We start from the raw sequence: 27817 nt of genomic DNA, 5'->3' as shown, positions 1-27817 counted from the left end.
TAAGACGCTCTTTTAGAGTGCAGAATTATAAACTCATACATGTATAATACTATATAATACTAATAACACATGTCCGACTTAATTAGTATCACCTGAACGTGGCATCAAGTGTGGGCGTGTCCAGTTTGCAAATGTGGGCGGAGCCAAGGCAGACAGGTGTAGAGGGGCAAATCTGTGTTGTAGGTGTTTCCTTCGGTGCGTGACGAGCGGATAGGTTTTCCATTTGGTCTGTTCAACCTGTTATTTTTATTTTCTCACATAATTCCCAGTGTTTATCTCTTCATGTGTTGATACTCCTCCGCTGAGTCGTTCTTCCAGCTGCTGAAGTGGACTTTGGCTTGCGCGCGAAATGAAGTTAATGCAGTTCACAACCTGCACTGAACAACATACAGGTCTTGCTAGTGGACAGCGGTGTAGTGTTTTTAGTTTGTTAGAGTCATAGGCTGTGTGAGTTGAGGAGGAAACACCTGTTGCACCTGCACGGCCTGCCGAGGACTCCTAATCGCTGCTGCCGCTGAGTTTCCTGTCTGAACTAAACGCAGATATCGATAATGAAAGCTTGATATCATCCTCAAACAACCGAGAAGGAAGCTGATTAAGAGCAACTTTTATTTTGGGAGCAAAGATGGAGTCGGTCGGGCAAAGGGCAAAGAGCCTGGCACTGATTTTTCTAATTGGTGAGTTTTCTGTTACATTCATTTCCATGACAATGAACACTGGTACTGTTATGTAAAAGCCCTGCTGTCCGTTTTTACTGTTTATTTAAGTGGTGGATGTATTCAGAGTGGTTCAGATTAAAGAGTAAATTCTAAAATTGTGAAAAATATATGTATTAATTCAACACAGAATGACAATAATATCGTCAAAAGGGGGAAAGTAGCTTGTGGTAATTTATATTACACAACCATCATCTTCCTACAATAACACCATAATATACCTGCGAGCACCTGGAGTGAGGCTGTTTGGTATTTTTATGAATCTTACACTGTATATATCAAATGTCTATGAGCCTAAAATTGTCTGTACAGATCTGGTTTCCTTCAGAAATGAGTGTGAATTTATTTTTGCTCGTAGTTACTGTCTGAATAGTGTTTTTTGTAGTTACACTAAATGGACAAAAGTATGTGGACACACCAGATCTTGGTGACACAGTTTACATTTTTCCCGTTGATAAATGGACATAATGATTGTCATTTAAAGGAGGAGAATGTATTAATGATATTTCATTAGTACATTCAAGAAATACACTCTATGGCCAAAAGTATCTGGACACCCCTTTCTACTGAGACATTTGTGAAGGGCTGGTTTTCATGGTTTGGTTCAGACTTTTTAGTTCCAGTGAAGTGAAATCTTAATGATACAGCATACAATGATATTTTAGAGTAGTGTTTCCCAAACTGGGTGTCGGGACCCTACCAAGGGATCATAAGATAAATTTAATGGGTTAAGATTTTTTCAGATTTTCTTCTAAGATTTGCTTATTTTGGTGAATTACTTGATAATTTTACCTCTTCCAGGCCCTAAAGGTTTTTCACACAAAACAGGAGGCTACATGCCAACTTCATGCCAAAAAAGGGTTGGGAACTTTTGTTTGAGACAGTTGTGTGTTTCCAACTTTGTGGCAAAGGCCCTTTCTTGTTTCAACAACATGTATCAACCCTTGTGCACAAGGCCAGGTCCTTAAAGAAATGGTTTTCCCAGAGAACAGAGTCCTGACCTCAACCCAGTCTTACGCATTTGGGATGAACCGAAACATGGACTGTGAGCCAGAACCTTATGACCCGATATCAGTGTTGGACCTCACTAATGCTCTTGTGGTTGAATCGGGGTTAATCCCTGCCGCCTGGTTCCCAAATCTTGCGGAAATGCCTGAAGTGAAGTGAAGAGAAGAGCGGAGGGAGCGATAGCAGCAGATTAATATCTGTGGCTAATGTTCAGACGTCCACATACTTTTGGCCAAGTAATTTACCTGTTTGTGCCTGCAGATGTGAAGAAGGAAGTGGCATAACAGAATGCGGCTCCGTCACATTCTTACTTTTAGTAAACATGAATCACATCTTATTGCTCACCCTGCGCCTTCCTCTTTTAAGTGACTAATTCTGTCAATGCTCAGCTGCTTTTGTTTCCCTCTTTAGTGGAGATTACACTGGGGCAACACTTCAGCACTATTGCTACGATTAAAAAAAAACAAAAAAAACACAAAGTGTACACATTAGACTATGATTGTTACCTGCAGCCACAGGTGTGATATAGTCACTGCCATCCTGAGTGAACAGGAAAAGCTTGAATGGCAACCTTGTGACGTTCAGGTGAACTCGTGTTTGTCTAACGCCGTGTGTGTGTGTGTGTGTGTGTGTGTGTGTGTGTGTGTGAGAGGAGTGTATGTTTAAGTCTTTCTTTCAATTTGGTGTTTATTTCTCTTGACTGTTTTCATTTCTCTTTGCCTTCCTCTGAAGTCAGTCTTACTCTGTCTCTACCTCTGTTTCTTCCCTTTCTTTCCCGTCATTCCCATCAATGATCAAACTGCACAAGATTTAAGTTTGTCTCTTTCTCTCTCCACTCCACATTTAGGTCACAAACACTGTGGCTATTTGTCACCTAAATTAAAACTTTCTGTGTTTGCAAAGAGACCTGTTTCCCGTCTTCTCTGTGTCACACTTTTGTTCATGTGTCCTTGCACTGACTGTGTGTGGGATGTATTTATCTGTGGGAGCCTGCGTCCCGTATCAGCTTCTTTGTAATCATTAATAAAGTTTGAGAATCAGTAACCACAGAGGGAAAAAAAATGTATACACTCCAGAAATCAAAGGGCAAATGTTTGGTCTGCGCTGTTGATGCGTTGCTCTCTCACACCCCTTTCACTTACGTATCTGTTAATGTCCCACGGTTCGATGTAGACTTTCAGCCAGGTGTGATAAAAGCACAGTCAGTCTTAGTCATTAGTCGGCACTGATGCATAGTTATTTAACTAGCTCTGATGGTGAAACACGTCAGTACGAGTCAACTACGAAGCCAGTTACTGTCTTTTTGTACCGGAGCTGCAAAAACGTATTATTTTGGTTTTTAATATTCAATATTCTATTAAACATGTTTGCACTGTTAACACTTTACATCGGCGCCACAAGGTGCTGCAACTAATCGCGAAGACAAAACAAATCTCAAACACCGGGGACGGTCGGTTTGCTTTGGTTTTATTCTGCCGTAAAACAACCTACATGTAACACATTTGTCCAACTACTCACCAAAAACAAACAGAGATAAGAATCAGTCAAACATGAAATGTAAAAACACAAAATACACAATGAAACACTGAATAAAAATGACAGCGTATGACACAAAGAATTCTGCATAAAATGGAGTAAAAAAAAAAACAGACTGAAATGACGTATTTCAAATGATTACATCAATAATTGAGATGTATATTATGCTTATAGACAAAAGCATATGTCAGTGTGTCAAGATCCGTCAAATACTAATGAAAATAGAAAAAAGTCAAAAGATTTGAGTGAAAATGCAAAACAAGGGAGAGTCAAATGGGACCTAGGAGAAGCAGATAAGACAATAATCAATAATCAAAACTCGTCCAAACTAGAAATATTCTCATAACCTTAAAAAAAAAACCCCAAAAAACAAACATAAACTTCTTATGTTTCATACGTTTACTGATGAAAACAGTGATAACAGAATCATCATCCATCCATTATTTATACTGCTTGTCCTTCACGGGTCATGGGGAGGTTGGAGCCAATCCCAGCTGACATTGGACAAGGGCGGGTTACACCTGACATATAGAGACAAACAAACATTCACAGTCACATTCACACCTACGGGCAGTTTAGAGTCGCCAACCTGCATGACTCTTGCACGCACAAGGGGAACATGCAGCCTCATACTATAGGCTACTATTATTAGCCTGCATCACTGCAGCTTGTTGACAGCATACAAACGGGGAACAGATTTGCTTTTAAAGAACGTATTAACTCATATAAAAGCACTATTGTTGAGGTATTTAGCGCTGTCGCCTCATAGTGTGAAGATCCTGCGTGCAAACCCGCCCCCCCATGCCGTGTCTTCTTTGTCTGCATGTCAACAGACGAGCAGGTTTGGTGAACTGGCGACTGCCTGTAGGTACAACTGTGAGCTTGAATTTGTTTTGTCTGTCTATATATAAACCTTGTATGGGGTATAACCCCGTCTGTCACCCAGTGCTTTATGGGATAACACGGAGCCCTCCTGCCATCCCTAACAGGATGAGATGTATTGGAAATGGATGGATGGACTGTTTTACAAGCAAATGAATAAATAAAATGTCTTTTCCCTCCCCTCTTCAGTGGTGTGTGTGCAGAGTGACTTTGTGGAGCCTCCTGAACCAGACGCCTCCCTGCGCTCCATGTCAGAGAGTCAGACGAGGCTTCCCTGTCGCTACCAGGTGGAGGAGGGCGAGAAGGTGGTGCAGGTCACCTGGTACAAGGAGCTCGCGGACGGCAGCAAGGACCAGATCATCACGGCCCACTTCACGGACGGCCACACGGGTAAGCTGGTCGACCAGAGGTCAGAGAAGCAGAGCTGTGGTCGGAAGATTAGAGTCGGTTGGTCGTCGGTTTATTTCTTTCTTATTCATTATTCAAAGCTCATGAGAGACATACCTTCCTCCTTGACAACAACCTCAACCTTTTATCTTGGATTTCAATATAAATTGTCTAGGGGAAAAAGAAGCAAAGATGTAAGTAAATGAGAGAAAATCAAACGTGTGCTTGAACTGCAGTGAGGTTTGGAGTGAGATCATACCCCCGTGCATCTGGATTATTTGTCTGCAGGGTGGGGTTGTGACATCACTGGATAAATGCAGGTTTATATTGCCAGTGTGTAATCATTTATTTTCCTTTCTTGGAGTTGATGCTTTAGACTTACAGGAAAAGATATTGTTACAAAGGATTTTTTTTTTTTTTTAAATCTATTTGAGCTTTGTAAACGATGACAGACATACTGTATATCTGGCCTGAAGTCTGCTGTTTTCTGTTCTCAGAGTTTGGGCGTTACTCTGGTCGGGTGAGGTTCGAGAGCGGCAGCCCCACGGAGAACTCCGCTCTGCTCATCCCCAGTACGGAGGAGTCGGACGAGGGCAGCTACGCCTGTCACATCTCCACCTTCCCAAACGGAAACTTTGAGAGGCACATCACCCTCACCGTCTGGAGTAAGACTCATCCTCCTCCTCCTCCTCCTCCTCCTCTCACTCTCTCGCTCTTCTCTTCCACACCTTCCTAATCCTATCAGAGCTGCTGTAATGATATTTAAACCATAATCATCTTCATAGAAGAAGAAGGAATTCAGCAGTTTTGCCAACGTGGCCACAAACACTTGCACTGACAGCACATCAAAGGTTTTAGTGACTGAAAAGTAAAAAGAGAATATATTTTGCAACATAATATCATAATCACCTATTATTCTTTTAGTAACTGCTTAGTACCAAGTGAAAAATACAAAAGTAAAATGCAAGTTTGAAAAATACTGTTTACCGCGCAATCTGCCTGTGCGCAGAAAACTTTTCTTTAGTGCAAAAGGCAGATTGTTGACACAGTAGTTAGAAAGTAGCTCAGCTTTCAAAACACCAGCAGGTTCTGAGTCCAGGCAAGGTGCAGAGGGTGTTTCTGCTCTAAAAGATAAACGGGTTTCAACCACCAGGTTTGATTGAGTTTGCGATAAGTTCCCAAGTCAAGTCACATTCATTTATATTGCTCAATATCCCAAATTTGCCTCAAAGGGTTTAACAACTTCTATCCTGAGACTCCTCGATTCATATAAAGAAAAAACCTTTAACAGGGGGAAAATAAAATAAAATGGAGAAACCACTGGAGGACTGCAATAGATTTCCAATGTTCAGAGTAAGCAGAAATAACAACAGTAAAATTATAATATAGAGAGATGGAATGACAGTATTAGGTAAATAAAGTGCAAAGATATAAAGAGTATATGCATTAGAGATGATATCAAGTAACTTCCAGTAGCATCTGGAATTTCCTGCTGGTATCCAAAACTCAGGTCTCTTAAGGTGTCTTCAAATACCAGCTCTTTCTGCTGCTGTGCCGCTAGTGTGTCCTAGCGATGTTTTCACAATAAATGAGGCGGAGGTGGATTACTAAACCACTGCAGTAGCAAGAAAACACTTCAAACCAGATCCAAACTCAAAATAAGAAGGTTTTCACTGGAAACAAATTCAGTTGAGGCAGCACAATTTAAAGGTACCGGATGTCATTTTTTGGCCACGAGTTCTGCTATGGAGCAATGTTTTAATGAGTGAGTCCGTGATTTGTTTGTCACGCACATGCACACGGGTAACGCAGTGCACATTACTGCCGGTGATTTCATCTACAGTTGGTGTTAATGTGCTAAGAAATGCAGCCAGAAAAGGAGAGAAGACACCTAGCACCGGGTTTACAGGTATCGTAAGAGAAAAGAAAGGATATACTCGTGTACACACATTGTATCTTGGTGAGAGATTTGGGGAGAACTGAATGTGAACAGAAAACTCCACAGAGCAACATACTTTGAAGTAACCTGTCACCAGGTCAGATGACGTATTAGTATTTTGGATCCTGCGTCTTTATCACTTCCTGAAAGTATCGCAGTGTGAAACGATTTCAGGATCCTCCTCGAAGTGAAAGCTGGAGCGACGATATCTGTTCTGTTCTACATGACATGAGCAGTGACAGATCATCAAGTCTCAAGCCTGTCCCAACACGCCTCATATCAGACCAACCAACAGAAATATGCGGAGTATTAACAGAAAACCTCCAGCGCTGAATTCCCTCGACTCCCTCAGCTTTAGACCGTAAACATTCAACCACAGAATGTTGAATGTGCACATGGAGTCCATCCAGAGGCCACATATTGACACACATACTGTCCATGTATCATTAAAATCTGTAAACTGATCCAACCTGGCTGTGCAGGTTTGTACCTCCTTTAGCGAACACCTTCTTCTTTGATGATGACACTAAATGGAGCTGGGGATCTTCAAATAATACATTGTGATGGTATTGGTAACCATGCTTTCTATTTTGATGCTATCATCCAACAAAACAATGTCCTTTATTATTAATGCACTATCCCTACTTAAAATGATATTAATTATATTGGTAGATCTTGTCTAACTACTTTACTTACTCTTTTTTTTTAACCTATTTTTTCATTGAGGGAACAGTTGTGCAATTAAGATGACGTTAGAAATACATCACTTCTATATTGTGTGTCTGTAAGTGTTGAGAAATCCTCTACATGGTTAATATCCATTTTAAGAGTTGTCAGTTTCACTCTTGTGAACATCATTTGTCTTGGTGGTGGCGCCTTGTTTTATTGATTACGTTTTCTCTGGGTTTTCTCTGTGTTTTCTCCAGGATGTTTAAGGAATTTGAATTTTTTTTTTCTTTTTTTGTAGCCATATTCTTACCTGATAACACGATCTTTAAGACCTTTTTGCCCTGACATACATTCACTACTCAATCATACAAAAGCATTCAGTGAAATCCTGGTTTTAATGGATTTAATTGCGGTCACTTTAGATGATTTTAGGTAAAGACAAATTAGCTTTGAGGCGGGCTGTGGAAGGTATTAATTAAATCTCAGTACCATGATTACCCTTGATTATAGGGAATGTGCATTACATAAAGTGTCCAGGTCATCATTTTTAATAGATTAACAGAAACAAGCTGTAAGTCTTCAAGTCTTTAAAGCATCAGAAATCCTAAACTCACCCCCCCCCCCCCCCCCCCCCCCCCCTTTTCGTTCCCCCCCCCTCTTCTGTTAGGTTCACCCATCTCCTCCCTGGAGCCTGTGGTCCTGGTGGAGGGCCAGTCGTTCCGTGTGGCCGCCACCTGTCGATCCGTGGGTCGCCCGCTTCCCCGTCTCTCCTGGGACACCGACCTGCCAGGCCTGTCCCAGAACCGCACCAGCGAGGGCGGCTCCGTGTCCAGCCACTACTCCCTGCACCCCTTGCGGAGCATGAATGGGAAAAAGCTGGACTGTTTAGTGTGGCATCCCAGCCTGGACGGGCCGCGCAGGCTCTCAAACCGCCTGGTGGTTCAGTGTGAGTACAGCTGATGATGATGGTGATGATTCTGTAAAACTGGTTCAAGGCCAAATAGAGACCAACAATAGACGATGTAGTAACCTAAATTACAGTTTTAGTTATAACTGTATATTTTCTTAGTCGTACATGCTATACTGTATGTCTGGTTCTGAATTTTTCCTGGTGTCATCTGAAATCGTATAATGAGTTTCCAGTTACCATGTAATATGCAGCCGGGACAGCCTTTGGCTCTCATAGCAGGAAAAGCACAAGTTTAACCGACAACATTGATGATTGTGTTTCATTGAGGTGTGTCAGTGAGGACTACGTGCCGGTGAGTTGGCATGTACAAAAACAGAAACACCTAAATGAAACGCAACTATCATTTATATTATTCTCTACATCTGTGCTTTTTCTGCAATGAGGTCAAATTGTCTGCAGTGAATAAAAGGTTTACTCGGCTCGAAATATGGAAAAATACAAAGGACGATAAAGTTTTCAGTCAAGGCCGTGGGATGTGTGAACACACTACATTCTCAAAACCAGCGTAGAATCAGTATTTAGTATGGAATTAGGACACAGTTTACTCTTCGTTCAGTTCAGCTCTCTCCACCAGGCCACCTTTTTTAGCTCTTCCCACTAATACTAAATTCAACCAATGAGATTTTTTTCCCTCTGAATAACCTGCGAGAGATATTTGCACAGCCTAACCTTCTGTCTGTGAAAATAAATGGGTGACAGTACACTAAACATTAGACAATATTGGCAGGTTGGATCCCTTGCTAAGAGAGCGTTTGAGTAATACTCTGTGTCGAAGCCACTAAAACGTCAGTTCCTTCAACAATTGCTCTTTGTCCATTACACTGGACAGTTCACAGACGTCCAGAGGTGTGCACCTGTGTCACATGACTCAGGCTGGAGTCATGAATCTGACTTTAGACTCGATTTGACAAAAATCAAAACAGACTTCCAACTTAACTTTGGCCAATGACTCCTGATTTCAAGCTTTTTAACTTGAAATGATCTGATATCCAAAGCGCTTGTATTTTTTCCAACCAGTGTGGATTAAAACATGCGCACTTCCTTGTCGGTAAGGGTCTTAGGGATAGAGCTTCGGTCGTTCTGTCAAGGCGTCATCATAGGGAAGTGGCCGTGGTTCAATCTGAACGCACAGACGCATCCGGAGCCCAAAGATTAAAGTTTATATGATTTTAAAAAATGCAGCAAATTAACTTTTCATTATTCTGACAACTGAGGAACCTTGGGAGTCAATCAGAGAGCAGCCGCTCACATCTTGCGAGCAGGAGGGAAAGATTCATTTGTCAGTGGGGAACCAGCAGACAGACATCAGATGATACCTCAGATTGTCACATTCACATGGAGAGACTGTGCGGTCTGTAGAAATTACATGTAATTGTCACTGGAATAACATCCTGTACCAAAAACACGCCTTATCAGTTTTGCTTTTAATTGTTCAGAGTTTATTTTGAAGTATCAAATACACATTTCAAAGCACTAATATGATTCTGCTGTATTGATATACTGTCTAAAATGGCATTAAATTTGGTGCATAAAAACTTTTTTAGGACTCACAACACAAGGACTGGGTCTTGGGATTTCATAGTCAAGACTATGAGACTTAGAAAACAAGGACTTCTTGCCACCTCTGAAGTCTTTATCGGTGTGAATGTGAAGTACTGCTGTAATAACAGTGATTCTGAGGCAACTTAATCTTTAGATAAATAAAGATAAGAAAAAAAAACCAGCCTCACCTGGTTTGTTTAGGGCATGAAGATATTTCTTTAAATGACTGTGCTGATAAAAATGCTGATCATCAAGGTTTTCTCTGTGCTGTAACATGCTGTCTACGGGTGAATATTTAGTGCTGCTGCATGCTCATGTCTGTGTTTCTGTGTCAGACCCCCCAGATGCCACCATCTCCACTCCCTCAGGAGACTTGTATGTGGGTTTGGAGAAAGCTGAGCTGCTGTGCAACAGCGGGGGATACCCCAAACCTCAGAACGTCACCTGGACATGGTACCGTCATCAGCCTGTCTGCTGCTCACACACACACACACACACACACACACACACACACACACACACACACACACACACAGTATCAGGAGTTTAACTATGTCTGGCTGCCAGAAGGACTGTGCCAATTACATGTTAATTCACCCCACCGTAATACTATCTGTGCTGCTAAATTGCTCTTTACATGGCACTGGAATGTGACTGAAAACATACATAAGCCACGGCTAACACGCACTCACACACACACACACACACACACACACACGGACTACACACCCGCGAACAACAAAGAAGTGTGCTTGAATCTAAAGGAGGGCGTCTTTCTCTTCTGGCTCAATTCATCACAGAATAAAAGCCGCCGTGTCGTGTTGCGCAATTTGAAGTTATAAAAAAAAAAAAAGAGGGAAGGAGAATTTTTTCACACGAGGGAGGGAGTGAGCTACACGAGGAAGAGCAGGAGACGCATGCTAAGAACTTAATCATAGTGCCATGCTTTAAATATCACTGTAATGCCTGGTAAAACACAGGGTCTGTGTTTAATTAGAGACACTGTACCAGCCATCACAGCTACGACTGTGCACACAATGATCGAATGTTGTGTGCTGAGTGAAGAATATTTTAGCCATGAGATAGTCTTGAAATATTCAGATTAATCTGGATTAAACCTTTTCAGCGCCGCAGACCCTTCGGCGCATCTGTTGGTAGAAACCCAAACTGCGTGGACATGACTTGTTCGGACTCAGAGAGGCTTGTTTTGTAAATTTTAGTTAAAGAAGTAGATTGTGTATTTTTGGGACATATGCATCATCACTTTCCTGCAGAGAGGTGGGTGAGAAGCCAATCACATGTCTCTATGATAAAAAAAAAATGAAGCCGGTTAGCACAGTTTAGCCAGGAAGACAGGAAACACAGGGGGGCAACAGGTAGCCTGGCTCTGTCTGAAGGTAACTAAATCCCCCTACTAGCACCTCTAAAGCTCACGAATGAACACAGTGCATCTCAGTTGTTTTAATCTGTGCTGAGGTGTAGAAACTAAGGGGCTTTTCCCAAAATGTGAGTCTGTCCCTCTGAGATCTCAAGGTTTCCACAGAGAAGGTAATGTGTTAAAATTGATGCAAATATTTTATTTATTTATTTAGTTAGATCCCCATTAGCCACTGTGCTATAACAATGGCTACTCTTCCTGGGGTCAACGGTACTTCAGTGACAACAGATACATCAATACACATCCATATCATTCATATGCACAACGAGACTCACAATGCACAACACAACCCCCAACAACCAGCACAAGACTAACACATGCAGTAGCTCTATTTAATAATTTCATTTCTTAATAAATGAGAAAAAGAAAACTTTACAAAATTCACTCCTATAAGTCGCAAAGAATGAATTCCCTAGATAGGATAGCCCTAAAATAAATTGTGTGTGGTAAATATTCTAAAGTCCATTTACGTGGCTGTTCCAGCTGCTTTTGACCGATCTCATGTCCTTCTCTGTCCTTCTGATTAGAATATTTACCACAGATTTGTGCCTCCAAGATTAAGAATGAAATGTTCGATGTTAATATTTTATATAAGTGTGAATCTCAGGTCTCATTCGCCTATTCTGTTCTTAGTGCTGAACTGAACAGCACTGGAACGGAGGAGACTTTAAACTTTAAAGGGGATATTTCAAACATTTAAAGAAATAGCATACAGCGTGTTGAAGGCTGACTGAAACAGGCAGCCAGGTTCTATTAAAAAAATATAAAGAAATAAACCCACCTACCAGCACCTTTTAAAGCTCATTAATTAACACCATTATATGTTGTTTCTTTATTTTGTTAAAATCAAAGTGTAAAAGGGTTTTAGACTTTTTTTTTTTTTTTTTTTTCCAGCTAGAAAATGAAAGTGCATTCCCCAAAATATCAAAGTGTTCCTGAGAGGTTTAAACTGTTGCTGCTGTTGTGGGTGTAGTTTCATTCATTGCAAGATAGCAAACTCTCTGTCATTGTAATAATACAGAGATTCAATCGCAAAGATTCAATCAACAAAGTAAAGCAGATTTTGGCCGCTAAAGCTGCATTACTCACCTTATCAGTGTCATTTTCTACCATCTACTCAGTGCCAGATACAATCTCCACCTGTGGCTCTAGTATAAAAGGTTGGTTAGACAAGCTAGGTGGGGTTTTGAGAAAGGAAATCCGAGCCAGCTTCAGTTCGAGTGTGGAGGTAGGTGGGTGGGGGGTTAAAGCAGCTGTTAAATAGCCGCTGCAGCACAGTGAAGCCTGGGGCAACATGACCCCTCTCGGTGGACCTGATCAGAAACTGGCTCTCCATTATGTGGCCTGCGATGTCTTCAGCTGCTCGCCGTGGGACTCGATAGCAGGTCTTGTTTAAATCTCCCAAACCTAGTATTTATTTGGTCTCTTCAGATCAATGGGCTCCACTTGTAAGCCTGGCAGGTTTTTGGTTCAGGTGCATGCAAATTGGTGGTTACACTGTGCGGTGACCCTGATCCCGTGTGGTAGTTATTCAGCTGAATCACTTCCCTGATGCAAAACCAGTTGTTGCTTTGGCTGCTGTTGCTCAAGAGCAGATGTTAACACATATTTGTGCGTTAACTAAAAAAAGCTTCACACTGGAACGCAGGTTGCACTTTATTGACTTCATTTTCTTAACTGAGTCACAGTTATTGTTTAGAGCAGTGAGTCGCAGGTTTCTGTGTCACATATCTCTGAGATCTAATGGTGAAGTTTTTCCTTTGATTATCCACAGGAGGGGAGGAGCTCTGCCAGACGGGGTGTCTGTGGTTGGAGGAAAACTTGTTTTTGGGCGGGTCCTGCGCATGAATGACAGTGGGGTCTATGAGTGTGTTGTCAAGAACAACGTAGGAGTAGGAAAAGCAGAGTATACACTGACTCTAACAGGTAGGTGCGTGGGCCCTCAGCCTCGTCAGCGCTTAAAGTGCACAGGGTTAAAATGAGATGCTTCTGTATGTTCTGTGCATAAACTTAAACAAAACACTGAGCATTTTCTTTCATTTGGAGTGTGTAAGTGTGTAAATTTGCTGCCCCCTTGTGATGGATGGAGGGCATAAACATGATCAGGATCAAAATTGCTGCATGAATGCATGTGTGTGAGAGAGAAAAAGAGATGCATGAACATTTATGTCTCCCCCGTCTTTCTTTCAGAGACATCTCAACGCCAGGGCGACTCCTCTGATGATAACCTGCTGCTGATCATTATCGGCGCCTCAGCCGGAGCTCTGGTCATGGTGCTGGTCATTGTCGTCCTGCTGGTCAACCGCTACCATCGGCACAGAAACAAAAAGCTTGAGATGGAGCTCAGCGAGAAAACGTGAGTTGACTCCCATTTTCTTCAAACGGCCATGAAGTGGGAAAACTGGAGAAGACGTTTATGATACAGAGATTCAAAGACGTTCATTAGCTTTAACCGTGATGAGAGCTCAGCTGTGAATGTTTATGTGTAAACTGGTATTTAAACTGTTTACACACGATGACCTAATTTCTGAAATTCAATTTCCAGACTCGCTATTGTTCCGTAAATCCTCCAAATGTGCTGTCTTTTTTTTTCCCAGGGAGGAAATTAACAGCCTCTCCAGACAAGCCTCCTTCAGGAGACTGAACTCTGTCAGCACAGACCCCAGAGTGCCGGTAAGAAAAAAAAAAAAAAAAGAAAAGATAAATACACACACACACACACACACACTCTCCTGCTGAGAACAATAACCTGGAGAGAAACCAGGTCGACACACCCGCCCGTTGGCCAGGTGTAGCCGGAGCGGAGCCGCTGGCAAGTCAGCAGCTGTGTCTGCTGTGGAGGCCGATGATTACAGGCTGCTGCAGCTTCAAACAAATAACATGCAGTGTTCATAAGCACACACTGTGTCATTAATATCTCATTCTGGGTGATTATATTTTTTTTAATCTTCTGTGTTCATGTTCAGTAACTTTCTTCCACTTTCTCCGTTCTCTGCAGGCTGAAGATTACGCCCTGCTCAGAGTAGACAGCAGAATGAACCACAGCCAGTCTCTGGTGAGTTCCTCACTGGAACTTTTTATTATCCGTCTCATTGTAAATAGTATATACAGACAGAAACAAGTTAATACAGGACAGGAGGATGAATGCTACAACGGTCCCTGAATGGAACCAAGCATGGTGCAGTCACACAGTTTCAGTCTTTGACCAGTCTTTCATCGATCTATAACAAAGAACTTCCACAATATTGTTATATTCATATTTAACATGTCCTGATATCCACTGGCAGCATTGGCTGGGATCAGGCGACTGATGATGAGATTACATTACATTTTTAATCATCATTCAATCATCATTTATCAAGCAAAACTACAAAACTTGGCTCTGGTCACAACTTCTACTTTTCTGTGCTTTATTTATTGTTTATTGAATATTTTGGTGTAATTGGTTTAAATGGAGACAATGAGTTCCATAAAAGTCCTGATTTTCCACCTAAATATAAATAAATATGCAGTGTGTGGGAGACACTGACTGTTTCCAATCCAAAAGGAAAAGATGGTAAACTTTGACGACAACAAGTCTCGTCAGTCTATTGACGAAGGGAATTACAGTTGCTTAATTTGCATACTCGTTGTTTAAGACAACAAGCAGTTGTTGTTGTTGTCAGCGTTGTGACTGTCTGTGGCCACCTCCTCGACCTGCAGGAGCGACCCACCTACAAAGACAGCCAGTCCACTCTGGGCGGGAAGTGGGGTCCTCCAGGAGGGGTGGAGGTGGATGAACTGGGGCGTCCGGTCGTCTGGCAGGACGACAGCGAGAGCCTGAGAGGGGCAGAGATGGACGGAGAGAAGGAGGAGCGCAGGAGGAGGGTGGAGTCGTACCTGAAGAGCAGCAACATGTCACTGGTATGTGTCACTGTCTCAGAGATTAGGCCGAAATGTATTTGGTTTCATTCATAATGAGTCATACGGTATCATGTTTTATTTACTGACGGATTTGTGTTGTTACCGTCAGACGTTGCCAGAGAGACGGCACAAAAGGACTACAAACAAAAACTGGAAACACTATCAGCCTCTGTTTATTATAATGAATGATTTGTCTGTGCAGCTCTGTACTTTATTTTATTCATATACAAACAGGATAACATGTTCTACGACTGTAAACCTGTAAACCTGTAAACTTATTCTTGATGATGAATCAGTTTTTATACAGGAAATCTTCACGCTACAGCACAGCATTCAGCACTGAAGATATCTAAAAAAAAAAGTTTATATTTCCCCTGTTCGTTAAGTGGAACTTGATGTGTGTTATTGACCAACCTGTTGCAAAACGTCGTTGCTTCTGCTTTGGCGGAGCATTAATATCACTCTGTGTATCCTCTGAGTAATTCTCTCCACCCTCAGTATTTGGAGGTGTATGTTTTGTGGTGTGACATGACATGACGTATGGATTGGTATTTAGAACGGTATTGTGTTTTTTGGCCTGGATACATTGATGTATCGTTCAAACAAAACATTTTACGGTTCAGATAATAATTTCTGTATCATGGCTCTTATTAGTCTGTAAAAAATTAGAAGATGTCAAATCTGCATCCAGCACTGTTTTTCACTGTTTCTATTTTAAGTCTGATTTCTTTCTGTGTCTGTCAGGACTCGGGTCTTCCTTCGTCCCTGGTTCCCCTGAAGGCCCAGCAGGACGACGCAGTCGGGCCCAGAGAGCCAGACCTCGGTCACGTCAGGGAAGAGGACTGGGCCCCGGCACAGTCGGTAGAGCAGGGACGCGATGAGGACGACAGCAGCAGCTCCTTCCAGATCTCAGAGGCGCTCACTACTCACTTCTACTACAGTAACGGGGTCCTCAGACCCAGGCCACACTCCAATGCCATTCTGCTGAACCCCAGAGGACAGATTATCTAGACTGGAGGCTCTCAGCCACTACATGTCTGCATTCCTGCATTGACAGTGATCTTATTCTTTGTAAATGGATGTTTGTTTTGTACACACTGACTGCAATGGGTAATTAGCCACAGGCACGACCCAAATTTGATCATTTTTTTTTACCTCTGGGTTGGGAGATTTATTTTAAGGCTATAATAATTGGGGAGTGTTTTAAGGTGATTTTATGTCTTCATTAGATACCAAACAGTGGAGAGGAAATGCGGAGAGAGAGAGAGAGAGAGATGGTGAATGACATGCAGTAAAAGTCCCCAGCCAGACATGGACCAGGAACTAATTTGGAAGTTTTTAAACCTAATTATTTTGAAGAAACAGAGAACCAAACGGCCAACGATTTTTACCTTTCATGCACCAAAATGGCATTTAAATGAAAACTTTTTCTCTCCTTGAAAATGCATGGAATCAACGTTCCTGTTACACAGTGTTTACTGGATTCGTGCATCCACGGCTTCTGATGAATTACAGCTGGATCCCTGTGAATCCTGTCAACTGTTTACATCAAAAACATTCATGGAACACAATATGAACAAGCTCTAAGTCGTGGCCAAGTTAGAGTGAACTGGACTCAGAACCTTTATATTTCAGTGTGGATGCACCTGTGGATAAAAAGTTAGTGTGTGTATTTGTACATGTATCTATTTTATATATGTATATATATATATGTATATATGAGGAAGGGATAAAGAGCTACTGTATGGTTATGATGATGTTATGAACAGTTACCTGCAACTACAAAAAGGTCAGAAAAGCTGTTACTCTGAGGACCTGAACATAGACATGAAACAAACTGTTCATGGATAGAACATGTGGAACTGGCTTCCACGACCGGGTTTAAACCACATCTACATTAAACTGTCAGTGCACAGCAATCAGAGGCAGCACCCTCAGGCGAGGCAAACCAGGCAAATGTTTGTGGCCCCAAAGGGAAAAAAGAGCCCCATGATGGCCCCTCATATGTTGACAACTATAAGCTGTCTTAAACCTCCCATGAAGACACCATACAGTGCACCGCTGCTGCCCCAAAACCTCCCTGAGTGGGGCCCCTGATGATGTGTGCTGTAGCTAGCCTCTACTGATTGCCTGCATGTGAGATGTTCCAGGAACATCTGTAAATTGTAGCATCTGTCAATAGTCCCCCAAAGTCTAGGATCACCACTGACAGGAGTGGAGAGACTGGATGAAACGTGCAGGAGATGAACTGTAAAACATCATCCTGTGTTAACGGACTGCCAGTTGTCAGACAGCAAACATACATGTGGAAATTGTTTTATATTCATCCAGTGTTTTATATGAAACTGAAAAAAAAAACCTGACATGTAAATATTAACATGGAATGTGTAGTCATGAAAGTACAGCATATTCAAGTTTAAAAACAGAGTCATTGTCCTTTATTGAAACTTGGGATAATAAGATTGTTTCACGTCGTGTGAGGATAAAGGGCATCACGAGGCTGACCCCAGCTGCTGTATTAGGCTGTAGTGATTTCCTGCTTTCTCTGTGTTCTAACCGCCACGTTCCTCATTGGCTCAGTAATAACTAAAATAGTTGAGATTGTGGATACAAGTAGGAAATCTCAGAGAACCGCTGTATTAAATGATTAGTTCGACAGTTTGGTAAATGTGTTAATTTGCTTTCTTAGATAAGAAGTTCCTCTCTCATGTCTGGATGGTAATCATAAGGCTAGTGAGCTGAAGAGGTGCTGGTAAGAGGATTTTGTTACTGCTGGAGAGAGCCAGGCTAGTCGTTTCCCCCTGCTTCTAGTCTTTACGCTAAGCTAACTAGCCAACTAGCTGCTGGGTGTAGCTTCATATTCACCGTACAAACATGAGTGCTATCAAATGGTATCAAGAAAGTAAACAGATGCATTTCCCAAAATGTCAATCTATTCCTTCAAGATGCTGCCTCTCCACTCAGAGCGGATAGTTCGGGCAGAAGTGAACCAGGCATGGACAACTGGAGGAGACTGGGACTGGCTGGACCTGGGACAACCTACATCTCTTAAGCCTGCTATGGAGCCCCTTGGGATCTCTTGCTTTAGAGGAAGTTACTGAACAATATGAATGTTCAAGAAGTGTTTTCTTATTAGGAAGGTTGCTAATTGACCCAGAAGTATACGAGCTGCAGCTATAATGTAATGTAAGGCTGAATTCTCAAAATGCTTAAAAGAGACCAGCTTCAGTACTTCCTTTCCTAGAAGATAGACAGGACTTTACAGAGGGAAATCCACTGCTATAGTCTCACAACTTACATTAGTGAAATGTACCCATGACCAAACTTACAGAATTCCCTGTTTCAGCAGAATTAGACGATTCAGGTCACGGACCGCTGTTACATGATGTGGGTTCATATCTAAGTGCTGCAATCATCTTTTGTCCATTTCTGATGATTTATCCTTGATATCTTTCCATCAGGTGAAGGGAAACTGGTTAGAAAATTGTTATTTTTTGCCTATTTCGATAGTAAAAATGGACATTGAATGAGAAAATTGTAATGCTAAGGGATATCCGAGGGTCTACAGTGATCATATAGAGAGGCTTGCTCTCCAACCCTCTCTGATGCACAATGACTCACGCCCAACACCCAGACACTATAGAACAAACTGTGTCCTTTTCTGTAACCTTAAGAAGTCAATATTCAGCTTTGTCCTTGGGGATGGATGCCCCTGTATATTTTTATAAATCTCTATATTGGCTGAATTTACAAAGAGTCCACAAGTAACAAATTTAGTTCTTACAATCAAAGCTATGACAAAGTTAGAATTTAAAAAAATGAGTGCACAGTAAAATCAGTCAGCTACATTACGTTTTGGTCATATCAAAATACAAAGAATTTGTTAATGAATCTAGACATAAATGCCACAGAGACAATTCTAGCTTTCCACATTGTTCAAAATCTATTAAATCAAACTGCATTTTGGGATAGAGCCTCTTTGTGAGTCCGCTGGTGAGTGCGAAGGTTACTCCTCTGAGAAAAACACTTGCCACATGTGTCGCATGTGTATGGTTTTTCTCCTGTGTGAATTCGCTGGTGAATCTCAAGATGGCTGACGCGATCAAAGCTTTTCCCACAGAACGGGCAGATGAACCATTTCTCCTTTATGCGGCGACTCGCTATAGTTTTATGAAACTCGGGGTCATTTAAGAGAAATAATCGGCTGTCTGGGTTAAAAGAAGACATGTTTTTAGTTTGTGGTGGTTTCTCTGAGAGGAATCTGAAGGACACTCCTCTCTCTGGGTGATTTATTGCTTCTATAGGTTGACTTGGCTGAGCTTGGCTCAAAGTCAAAGAAGCCCTTGATTTACTTGATGCACCTTGTCCATTATCTCTCATAAACCTGTCAGAATATGCTGTCTCTGCTGAATTATCGAAAATGTCCAAGGCATTTTGAATGAGCAGGATTTCTGAGTCCTGGTTTTGTGACAGCTGCTTTGCTTCAAAAACGCAGTCCGAGTCGTCGACAGTGTTGCTGTCTCCCATCGAAACAGTCGTCCACTGCTCGCTCTCTTTTTCTTCCAGGACCTCGGCAGGTTGGTGGTTAGGATCCATCTCGTGGTGACCAGCTCCATCGTTAACACTGTGATCAGAGTCCAGGATCTGCTCCACAATCTGGACATCGTCCTCGTCCTCCAGCTTGACTATTAAGTCATCATCATCTATGTCGTCCCTTTCACAATAGTCAGACTTGAGCTGCTCACACGGCTCTTCTGTCTGAGTGGGTGGTGGCGGTGGTGGTGATGTGTGATTTGCTGAGCTGTCCGGCCTCTCTCTGACACTCGGTTCGGAGCATAATTTCTGGACTGAATCTATAATAGGCCCTGAAACAACAAAGCAGGTACATTTTTAACATTTATTTAGCAGAACAGTTCCCTTGAAAAATCACTTACAGACAATTTAACTTTGTGACTGAGGCACCACCTTTTCAGCACTAAATGATAGTAACATGTTGCTTAAATGCAGTCAGGGATTATCCTCCAATTTTTAGTTAAAAAGGTTCTTTAAGTATAAACAAGTGGTCTTATATATACCTGATAGTTGCAGCTACTTGCTACATCGACTAGCTTTACATTTAGCAACTATTTTAATAAACAGTAGTCATTTGCAAGCGGAAATTAATTATCATTATTTCCAACTTCTCAAATGTAAGGTTTTGGTGTTTTTCTTTATTACAAAAACTGAGTATCTTTGGATTTTAAAATTGGAACAAAGTAAATTCTAACTGGCATTTTACACTATTTACTGTCATGTTATCAGCAACACACTTGGTTTAAAACACACTATAATGTAGTAGTAGACAGATTTAAGTGTTAACGAATGTATTTAACAACTATATCTCCCCCTGTGGACACCCTTAAGTGGAGGCAGCTGTATAAAAAGATAAATAATGATAATATAGTTGTACACAAAATATATTTTCATAGAAGTCAGAATTATAACACACTATAATGTTGTTGTGTGCAGGTAATTTTAAGTGTTTATTTAACCATTTATTAAAAGTGTATATAATGCTTATGAATACTTAATTGGAGGTGAGTGTTACCAGTATATTTTAAAACATACATTGCTCATTATCTATTATCCATGTACCGGTTATCCTTACCATCACCGGTGGGCGGCAGCAGTTTGTTCTGCTGCTCTCTCTTGGAAGAAGATGATGATGATGATGAGGGCAGATTTGTAGTCTGTGCTTGAAACAGGATCGACAGTCGCTCATTTTCCATCAGCATCAACTTTGTGTTCAGGGCTTCAATTTCGTTCTCTCTCCGGCGAAGCTCGACCTGGACGAGGGCGAAGCCGTCCTCCCACAGTCTGCTGATTTCTAACACGGCCGCTTTAGCTAGCTTCTCCATGATCGAGGTTAACTTGCCCTGGAAAGCCACACAGTTGGCCATGTTGCCCCCCGCCGGTTTGGCACCTTTGCTGGCTGAAGCGACGTGGGCAGACATTAAACTAACTTTGTTATGTGGGGAGAAATCACACAGCAGCCGCAGTTTTAACGCTGTAATTTACATTACCGTTGCTGTTTAAGGCGAAAAACATGGAAGTGTAATACAATAGTAACAGGAAACGGACGTGGTCACGTGACGGAGGATATACGGTGTTAGAGAAAGGACAAAATTTCTCAGCAGCAAAATCGGAATAAATAAATTATACATAAATCAAAAATGATCAGACTGAGTAGGCAAGAACGTCAATTATCTTTGGGTTGTAGTTTGTCAAATGTGAGTTTCCCAGAGCTCAAAATGAAACTTTCAAATTGGTTGTTTCATCGAACTAACAATCCAAAGCAACAACAACATTTTTTTTTACTACTATATATGACAGACAAAGGACACAAATCATCCCATTTGAGAGGCTAAAGCACACCCAAGAACATTTATTAGTTTTTCCACACATTCTTTCATCTAACCACATACAGTAAAAACCGTTTTGACTTTTTCAAGACCCTTACCATAAGTTTTACAAGTTTTGATTTGGCAATTTCTTTTTAAATCCATATGGACATAAACCTCTATTGCAGTATACTACAACCAGTTTTTTTGTGTAAATAAATGAATTGTAACATGATAACTTTATGAACTACTCATAAAGCCGGTCTAACTTTTGATTAAATGGTCAGTTGTAGCTGATTAATGTATGTAAACTTGGCACCGAAGGAATAGTGGTTACATAACCTTAGAAAATTAGAAACTGACGTGTTATATACAAACACACCCCTGAACACTGGTGAATGCAAATATGGCTTTATCGCACAGAATAGTGTTGATATTTGTCATGTGATGCTAAGTGTTTTGCACAATAAGCCTGAATGACCTGCAAGTTGTAAGGCGACCTGGCTATTTCCGCAGTACAGCACTAATGGAGCTCCGTTGATTTGCTGGCCTAGTCAGAGAGACTGAAAGGAAATAACACCAAGTTGAAGTTATATTATAAATTTCATATAAGAGTCTGGGCTTTTTGTAAAACATCTGGGCCTGGACCCCACCCATCCTCCCACTCCGCCCATGATTGTAACCCAACATCAACACCTATTCAAAACTGAGACTTTTCCCCTACAAAATTATCAAAATGTCACTTGCAGCAAACTGCCAATGGCCAATGTTTAAGGAAACCAAGAAGTGGGTTGCAATATCATGCTGTTGTCTGAGTCTGATGTGTATAGCAGTAATTTCTAATTTTGTCCACTAGGTGACGCTCTATTTCCATGAGAGCAGCTAAAAGCTTAGGTCAAAGAGTCGGGTTCATGAAGGAAAATTTTTTATGATTTAGACTGATTTAGAATTTTATCTATGGTGCAGCAGTTTGTCATTGTAAAGTTTTATTAGCTAATTTACCAAACATTGTGGACCTGATTGTAAGTATTAACCATATGCAATCATTTTACACCTGCACATTTTAATGAATTAAATAAATGACAGGCCTGTAACATATTTATTGACCAAACAAATATTTTATTGCATTTTAGTTATTCATAAACCAGTGGCAAAATGTTAAAGCATTCTGATAATAAAAAATCTGGATTATAAAAAAACAAAACAAAAAAGACTATGCCTTCAAGTTCTTCCATTTGTTGGACATCAAAGGGCTTTGGGACACAATGGACACAATAAACATGGGATGGATCTAACAAAAGCAGCAGTGGCTGTGGTTGCATTACCTAAAACAGACTACAGAAAGAGTTTGCGCCAACGCACAATTGTTTGAACTAATTTAAGCTTAAGCCATTTGTCAAAAATTATATTTGAGTGAGGTGAAAAACTAACCCCACAACAGATTGCACTCATATTGCCAATTTGACCTTTTCAGTCAGTTTAGTGTTCTCGATATGAAATTTATTTGCATCTTCTGCATTTGTGCTGTTTTGATTTCTTCTTGCCCTTCTCTTTATTTTCCCTTGTTAATGTATGGCTCCTTTTTCCTCCCCGAAAAACACTATGTACTGCATTTGTAGAAGGCCTTTCTAAATAAACTTGAAGTTTAACTTCAAAACTAATTTACCAGAAATGATGATGATTTCATTCTCTCTATCCCATTAACTTTCTGTATAGCTAAACTCCAGTAACTCTTATGTGAACTGAAATTCACAACAAAATAATGGTTTTTAAATATGTTTTGCTTCGGTTTATTCATAATCGTTATTTTTAACGTGTCCTTTATTTTGTTTTCTACGAGTTCACACGCACGCTCAGAAAGTCGCGTGCTCATTGGTTCATTGACCTGCCAATCAAATGTGGGTTGGGTCAGTGGGAGTTGCTCGGGTGAGAGCAAAGAGACGACAGAGCTGTCAAACACCAACAATCGTCTGAAATATTATCCCGGGCGGTACAAAACAGAGAAAAAAAACCATCTTACTTTGCTCTTTTGTGGAAACAAGGACAACAGAAACAGACTTCGAGTTTACTTTGAGAAGTCAGCCTTTGGAAATGTGGACTTTTCAACCGTTGCGACGAAAAACTTCTTGTTTTGTGTGTGTTGGTAGTGGATCTCAGGCTAATGTCTGTCAACGTTAGCGCTTGGTTTAGCTCGAGTTTTGTTGACAAACTAGCCAGTGAGCTAGTCAATGAGCTAGCTGCGTTACAAACTTTGCTGTTTCGGGGGTTCGCTTGTCGTTTTCGATAAATGGATCCCAGCTTGAACTCTTCTTTCAAACATCTCTTTGAAAGAAAAACAGGTAAGTCTGCTTAACTTTAACCAGGAGTTAAAGCTAATAGTAGCTCTTGCTGCTGTGGTTTGTTTACATTTTTTGCCTGGTGTTGCCAACGATTTAAACATGGTCAACCAGCTACTAATTCTTCACCTAACTGCCATCGGTTAATATGACTTGCATCAAGGTCTCTTGGCGGCGTTGGCTCATTAGCTGTCCATGGTATCCAGATAATGGTCAGTTTTTTTCCACGGTGTCTGCCCCATGGACTTGTTCATTACTTTAAACCCTTGAAGAATGACAGGTATGCAGCGGCTCACATATCATGGCAGTTAACCACAATAGATTGTGGTCAGATAAGAGGCCGCTATTCACTTTTGTTGAATGTGACCTTGCACAAATACTTGACAAAGATTGTTCTTTTAGTGATCTCTCAGCTGTCTCTGTAGCTCATAGGAGAAAGGCTAGCAGATTACTAAATGCTGAAATTTGTTTGCATGGGCACGAGCAAATGATCTCAGACACATTTCACACACACCCATTTAATACCTATTGCACTTCAGAGACACTCTTACCCTTGCTCAACCTATCATTATAACATCACTTAAGCTTTGATTTATTGCTGACATTTTCTATTAGTCTGTAATCCACTGGGGCACAGCTGGATAGTGTTCAAGCCCCCAAACTACTGTTGAAACATTTGGCCTGAAGCTGCTTTGGAGATGTCCCATCTGTTTTGGAGTAGCAACAGGCCACATTTTACAGACCAAAAAAAGGCTGCCTTTTAAAATTCCACCCTTTTCCATGCATAGTCTCTTTAGTGTGGTGTTTTAAGTGCATGCCCTTCAGATATGTAGGCAACATGGTATAGTTTGGAAACAAATATAGTAGTGAACACTGGTGGCCTACATTTTCTTCTAATCATTTGTATGAAGAAGATTTCCAACTGCATAGTTCACTGAGGATTAACGTGTTGCGAAATATTACAGGGCTCTGTTATATGATCTTGTTTTTAATGGTATAAAGTAATTTTATAGTATGTGGCTAGAGTTGTGTTCCCTGTAATTGGACTGTCTGTTGGTGGAGTGATTCTGAATGATGCCTGTTTTTCATGTTTACAGCAGAGGTGGGTGTAAAACTTCTTTTTGGTGGTCAGTATACTGCTTTAGACTGTGAGGATCATCTAAAATGAAGACTGGTTTTTACTCACCTACAGTAGCTTGTAGAATAACGCAGTTATTATCATCAATTTATCATCATCATAATATCATTGCATCACTAGTGAGTGTAGGAAGTTTGTGTTTACTCAATATCAAGCTGCTTTAACCAGTGATGTGGGTGTGTGGATACAGAAGCTTTTAGTTTTGTATCAAGGGTGAATTTTACATGCTGACCTATTCTTGTCTACCCAGATAGAACCACATAGATGAAATGTGTGTCTCTGTTTTGGCTCTTGGATGGGAAAGCAGCTGAAATTGGATAGGAAGGCTTAGGCCTGGCACTTGTGGCTTGCATTTTTCTTGGCACAGGCACTTTTATTTTTGCCGTACCATTTCAACAAGGCAGAAAATGAGGTGTCATTGGAGAGAAAAAAGAAAGAGGAGGATGAAAAGCCTTTTAAGGATGTGGCTGGGACGGAGAATGATCTCAGAAGTTGTCCAGTAGGTCCACAGTAACGCTCAAAGAGTCTAATGTCTGTGATGTAATGCTAACGGACCAAAGCAGAGTCTGGCTGTGTCATCTCAATGCTGTTTTTAGGATCTGATCTTATGAGACCTCATCTGGGCCAAAGATTGACTTTTGTTACCCTCTGCTTTGGTTTAAAATAGACCTCTTTAGTGTGTTCATTTTAAGTCTCCATCTTTCTTACCATTGCTGCTGTGCCTCCCAATTTACCGGAACACATTTTGCAGAATTATTCAGGTTATGTCCTGTGTACAAACATTGTAAATTTCTGATTACTCCTGAAATATATTGATGCTGTGTGTGGGCAGAAATCTTAGAATACACGACGGCAGGCTTTGTAGTATTAAAAAGGATTGTGTGGTAACACAGCAAAAGTGGGTGAGAATAGGGCTGCAACTGTAGTGAAAAATACCCATCACATGTCACTTCTTTTGTCTAACCAACGGTCCAGTCAGTTTACAATAATGCATGACAGAGAAAAGCAGGAAGTCTTGCAATTAAGGGGCTGGAACTGAGAAATGTTTTGCATTGCAATGTCAATCTGCTAATCTACGGTTTTAATGTTCAGTTTTAGGAAACTGTCAATTGAGTATATATCATGATATAGTATATAATCTGGAAATTCACTGGTGTTGAAAAGTGTTTATAGATAGATTATTCGTGCAGCTGTCTTTAGCATCAGCTTGCATGTTGTTGCTCAGATTTAGGGGGTAATTACTCAATTAAATACATAGGCTCTCTTCAAAGGAAAACAAAATTGATGGGAGTGTTTTTCAGTTTTTAGTTTTAATCTACTGTTATATCTTTCTTTGAAGTAATGTGGAAGAAATATTTATTACTAGACTTGACATGTTCTATAAGTCAAAGAAATATTCCCTCTGGCCTCAAGTAAAAGTTAGATATGAAAGCCACATTGTTTACAAGTATAAAAAAGACCTTTAGCCACAGACTTCCTTTCCTGTTCCCCTTTGTACCCTGCTGATTTTGTTTTGGATGGCAGAAAGGTCCGGGACCTGAGCTATTCCTTGGCTAATCTCCCATAATTGGACAATCGGCCCCTATTACAGCCATTACATTTGGGCCTGTTGAGCAATAGTGGCTTGTCTCATCCATCGTTAGGCAAGACACAGTCTACTGCTACAGTTTCCGCTAAACACCTTAATCTTTAATGAAAGAATAGCTTACAGATTTTGTTTTTCTTTTAGTGTTTGTTTGGCATAACCATAAATCTATGAACAATAGCCACCACTGCTACTTTACGCGTCTTAATCTCAAACCAATGAAAGGCCCCTTCATTCATTTTTCTCTTTACTTTCTCTAGGTCTCCAAGGACTTACAGTACATCTGTCAAATATGTGAAGTCCTTCTCATCCTGGTGGACTCCTCAGTTACAAGCAGTGAGGAACTGGACTAGTAGGAAACATCTTGGACCCAGCCAGGGCTTGTCACCAGGGGTGTCCTAAACCAAATTTTAAAACTGAAGTCTATGTGTGTGACATATTTCAACCCAGGACACAAACTGAGTAAATCCTGTTCTGCCGTGGAGCCCTCGGCGCCGTTTAAACAATCTAGTCTGCTTGTCATGTGGGTACATTACAGAATAAGGCTCATATTACCCTCACTGGTATCGCCATCTTTCACATCACCATGGACCGGAATAAACGCAATTCCATCGCTGGGTTCCCTACACGACCCGAACGTCTCAATGAGGACAGGGACGGTATCGGAGGGGTAGGGGTCGGCGAGATGGGCATGGGCCCATCTCCACAGGTCAGTCTTTGTTCTTTATTTTAAAAAGTAGGATGCATTTCAAAGATGCAGGGCATACATTACAGTATACAGGCTTCCTGTGCACGTATAAAGAGTTCAGCAAAGTATTGATAATTGATTAGACTGTTTTGGCTTTCTTGACTACTTTGGATGGAAAAAAAAATTAACAGTTCTGATACACACACAGAATCATTTGGCATGTTATAATTGTAATTAGGATTGATCAGACAGATTTGGTTCCAGTCTTGGACAGTCAGGAGATAAAATCAGTTGTAAGTTGTGTGCCATTTAATGATTTTTATTGAGTCTTAATAAACCCATTAATATTGAGTTTATTATCATATAAGACTAACAAAATCAGCAAGTCCCCCAAAAAACTTTACTAAATAAAGTAACTAAACTGAGCTATTGATCATCACATTTTTAATGTTTTATCTATCAAGATAGTCTGTCAATTGAGTAATTGACTAAATGATTGATTGCTTCAGCTCTAGTTGTCAGTAATAAAGCATTAATTTATGATGCAGTTCATCCAGGAATCACTGAAGATCCACAGCTCAACTGACTTTTGCCTCATTCTGGTGAAAATGTAGATCTCAGCAGAGTGATTGGCCTGCAAAATCAGAAAGCGCAGTTTATGCATGAGATTAAAAGTGGTTTTGTTTTGGTAAGTGTTAGT

The 27817-nt window shown here is 40.9% G+C and overlaps 3 protein-coding genes across 3 annotated transcripts in view; 2 read left to right on the top strand and 1 right to left on the bottom strand.

Moving 5' to 3' along the window:
• The first annotated feature begins 212 nt into the window (after positions 1-212).
• LOC111231142 (nectin-4-like) lies at positions 213-18007 on the top strand. Its single transcript, XM_022758153.1, has 11 exons — positions 213-677; positions 4332-4532; positions 5027-5194; positions 7805-8083; positions 9985-10102; positions 12862-13013; positions 13278-13443; positions 13685-13760; positions 14086-14142; positions 14790-14990; positions 15735-18007. Exons 1-11 carry the CDS (start codon positions 626-628, stop codon positions 15999-16001), a joined length of 1737 nt encoding a protein of 578 aa, XP_022613874.1. The 5' UTR covers positions 213-625; the 3' UTR covers positions 16002-18007.
• A 10-nt stretch (positions 18008-18017) lies between these two features.
• LOC111231143 (zinc finger protein 287-like) lies at positions 18018-21066 on the bottom strand. The gene is made up of 2 exons (XM_022758154.1): positions 20638-21066; positions 18018-19855 (listed from the first exon to the last, which is right to left on the bottom strand). Exons 1-2 carry the CDS (start codon positions 20981-20983, stop codon positions 18942-18944), a joined length of 1260 nt encoding a protein of 419 aa, XP_022613875.1. The 5' UTR covers positions 20984-21066; the 3' UTR covers positions 18018-18941.
• A 2254-nt stretch (positions 21067-23320) lies between these two features.
• tesk2 (testis-specific kinase 2) overlaps positions 23321-27817 on the top strand; it is a 30182-nt gene continuing 25685 nt past the window's right edge. Inside the window, exons 1-2 of the mRNA XM_022758152.1 lie at positions 23321-23709; positions 26690-27138. Coding sequence (XP_022613873.1) covers positions 27016-27138 — 123 coding nt within the window. The 5' untranslated portion in view covers positions 23321-23709; positions 26690-27015. The remainder of the gene's footprint in view (positions 23710-26689; positions 27139-27817) is intronic.

The sequence above is a fragment of the Seriola dumerili genome, unplaced genomic scaffold, assembly GCF_002260705.1.
Source record: "Seriola dumerili isolate Sdu_G_001 unplaced genomic scaffold, Sdu_1.0 BDQW01000291.1, whole genome shotgun sequence".
Taxonomy (NCBI): domain Eukaryota; kingdom Metazoa; phylum Chordata; class Actinopteri; order Carangiformes; family Carangidae; genus Seriola; species Seriola dumerili.
This window is presented reverse-complemented; position numbering and strand designations above follow the sequence as displayed.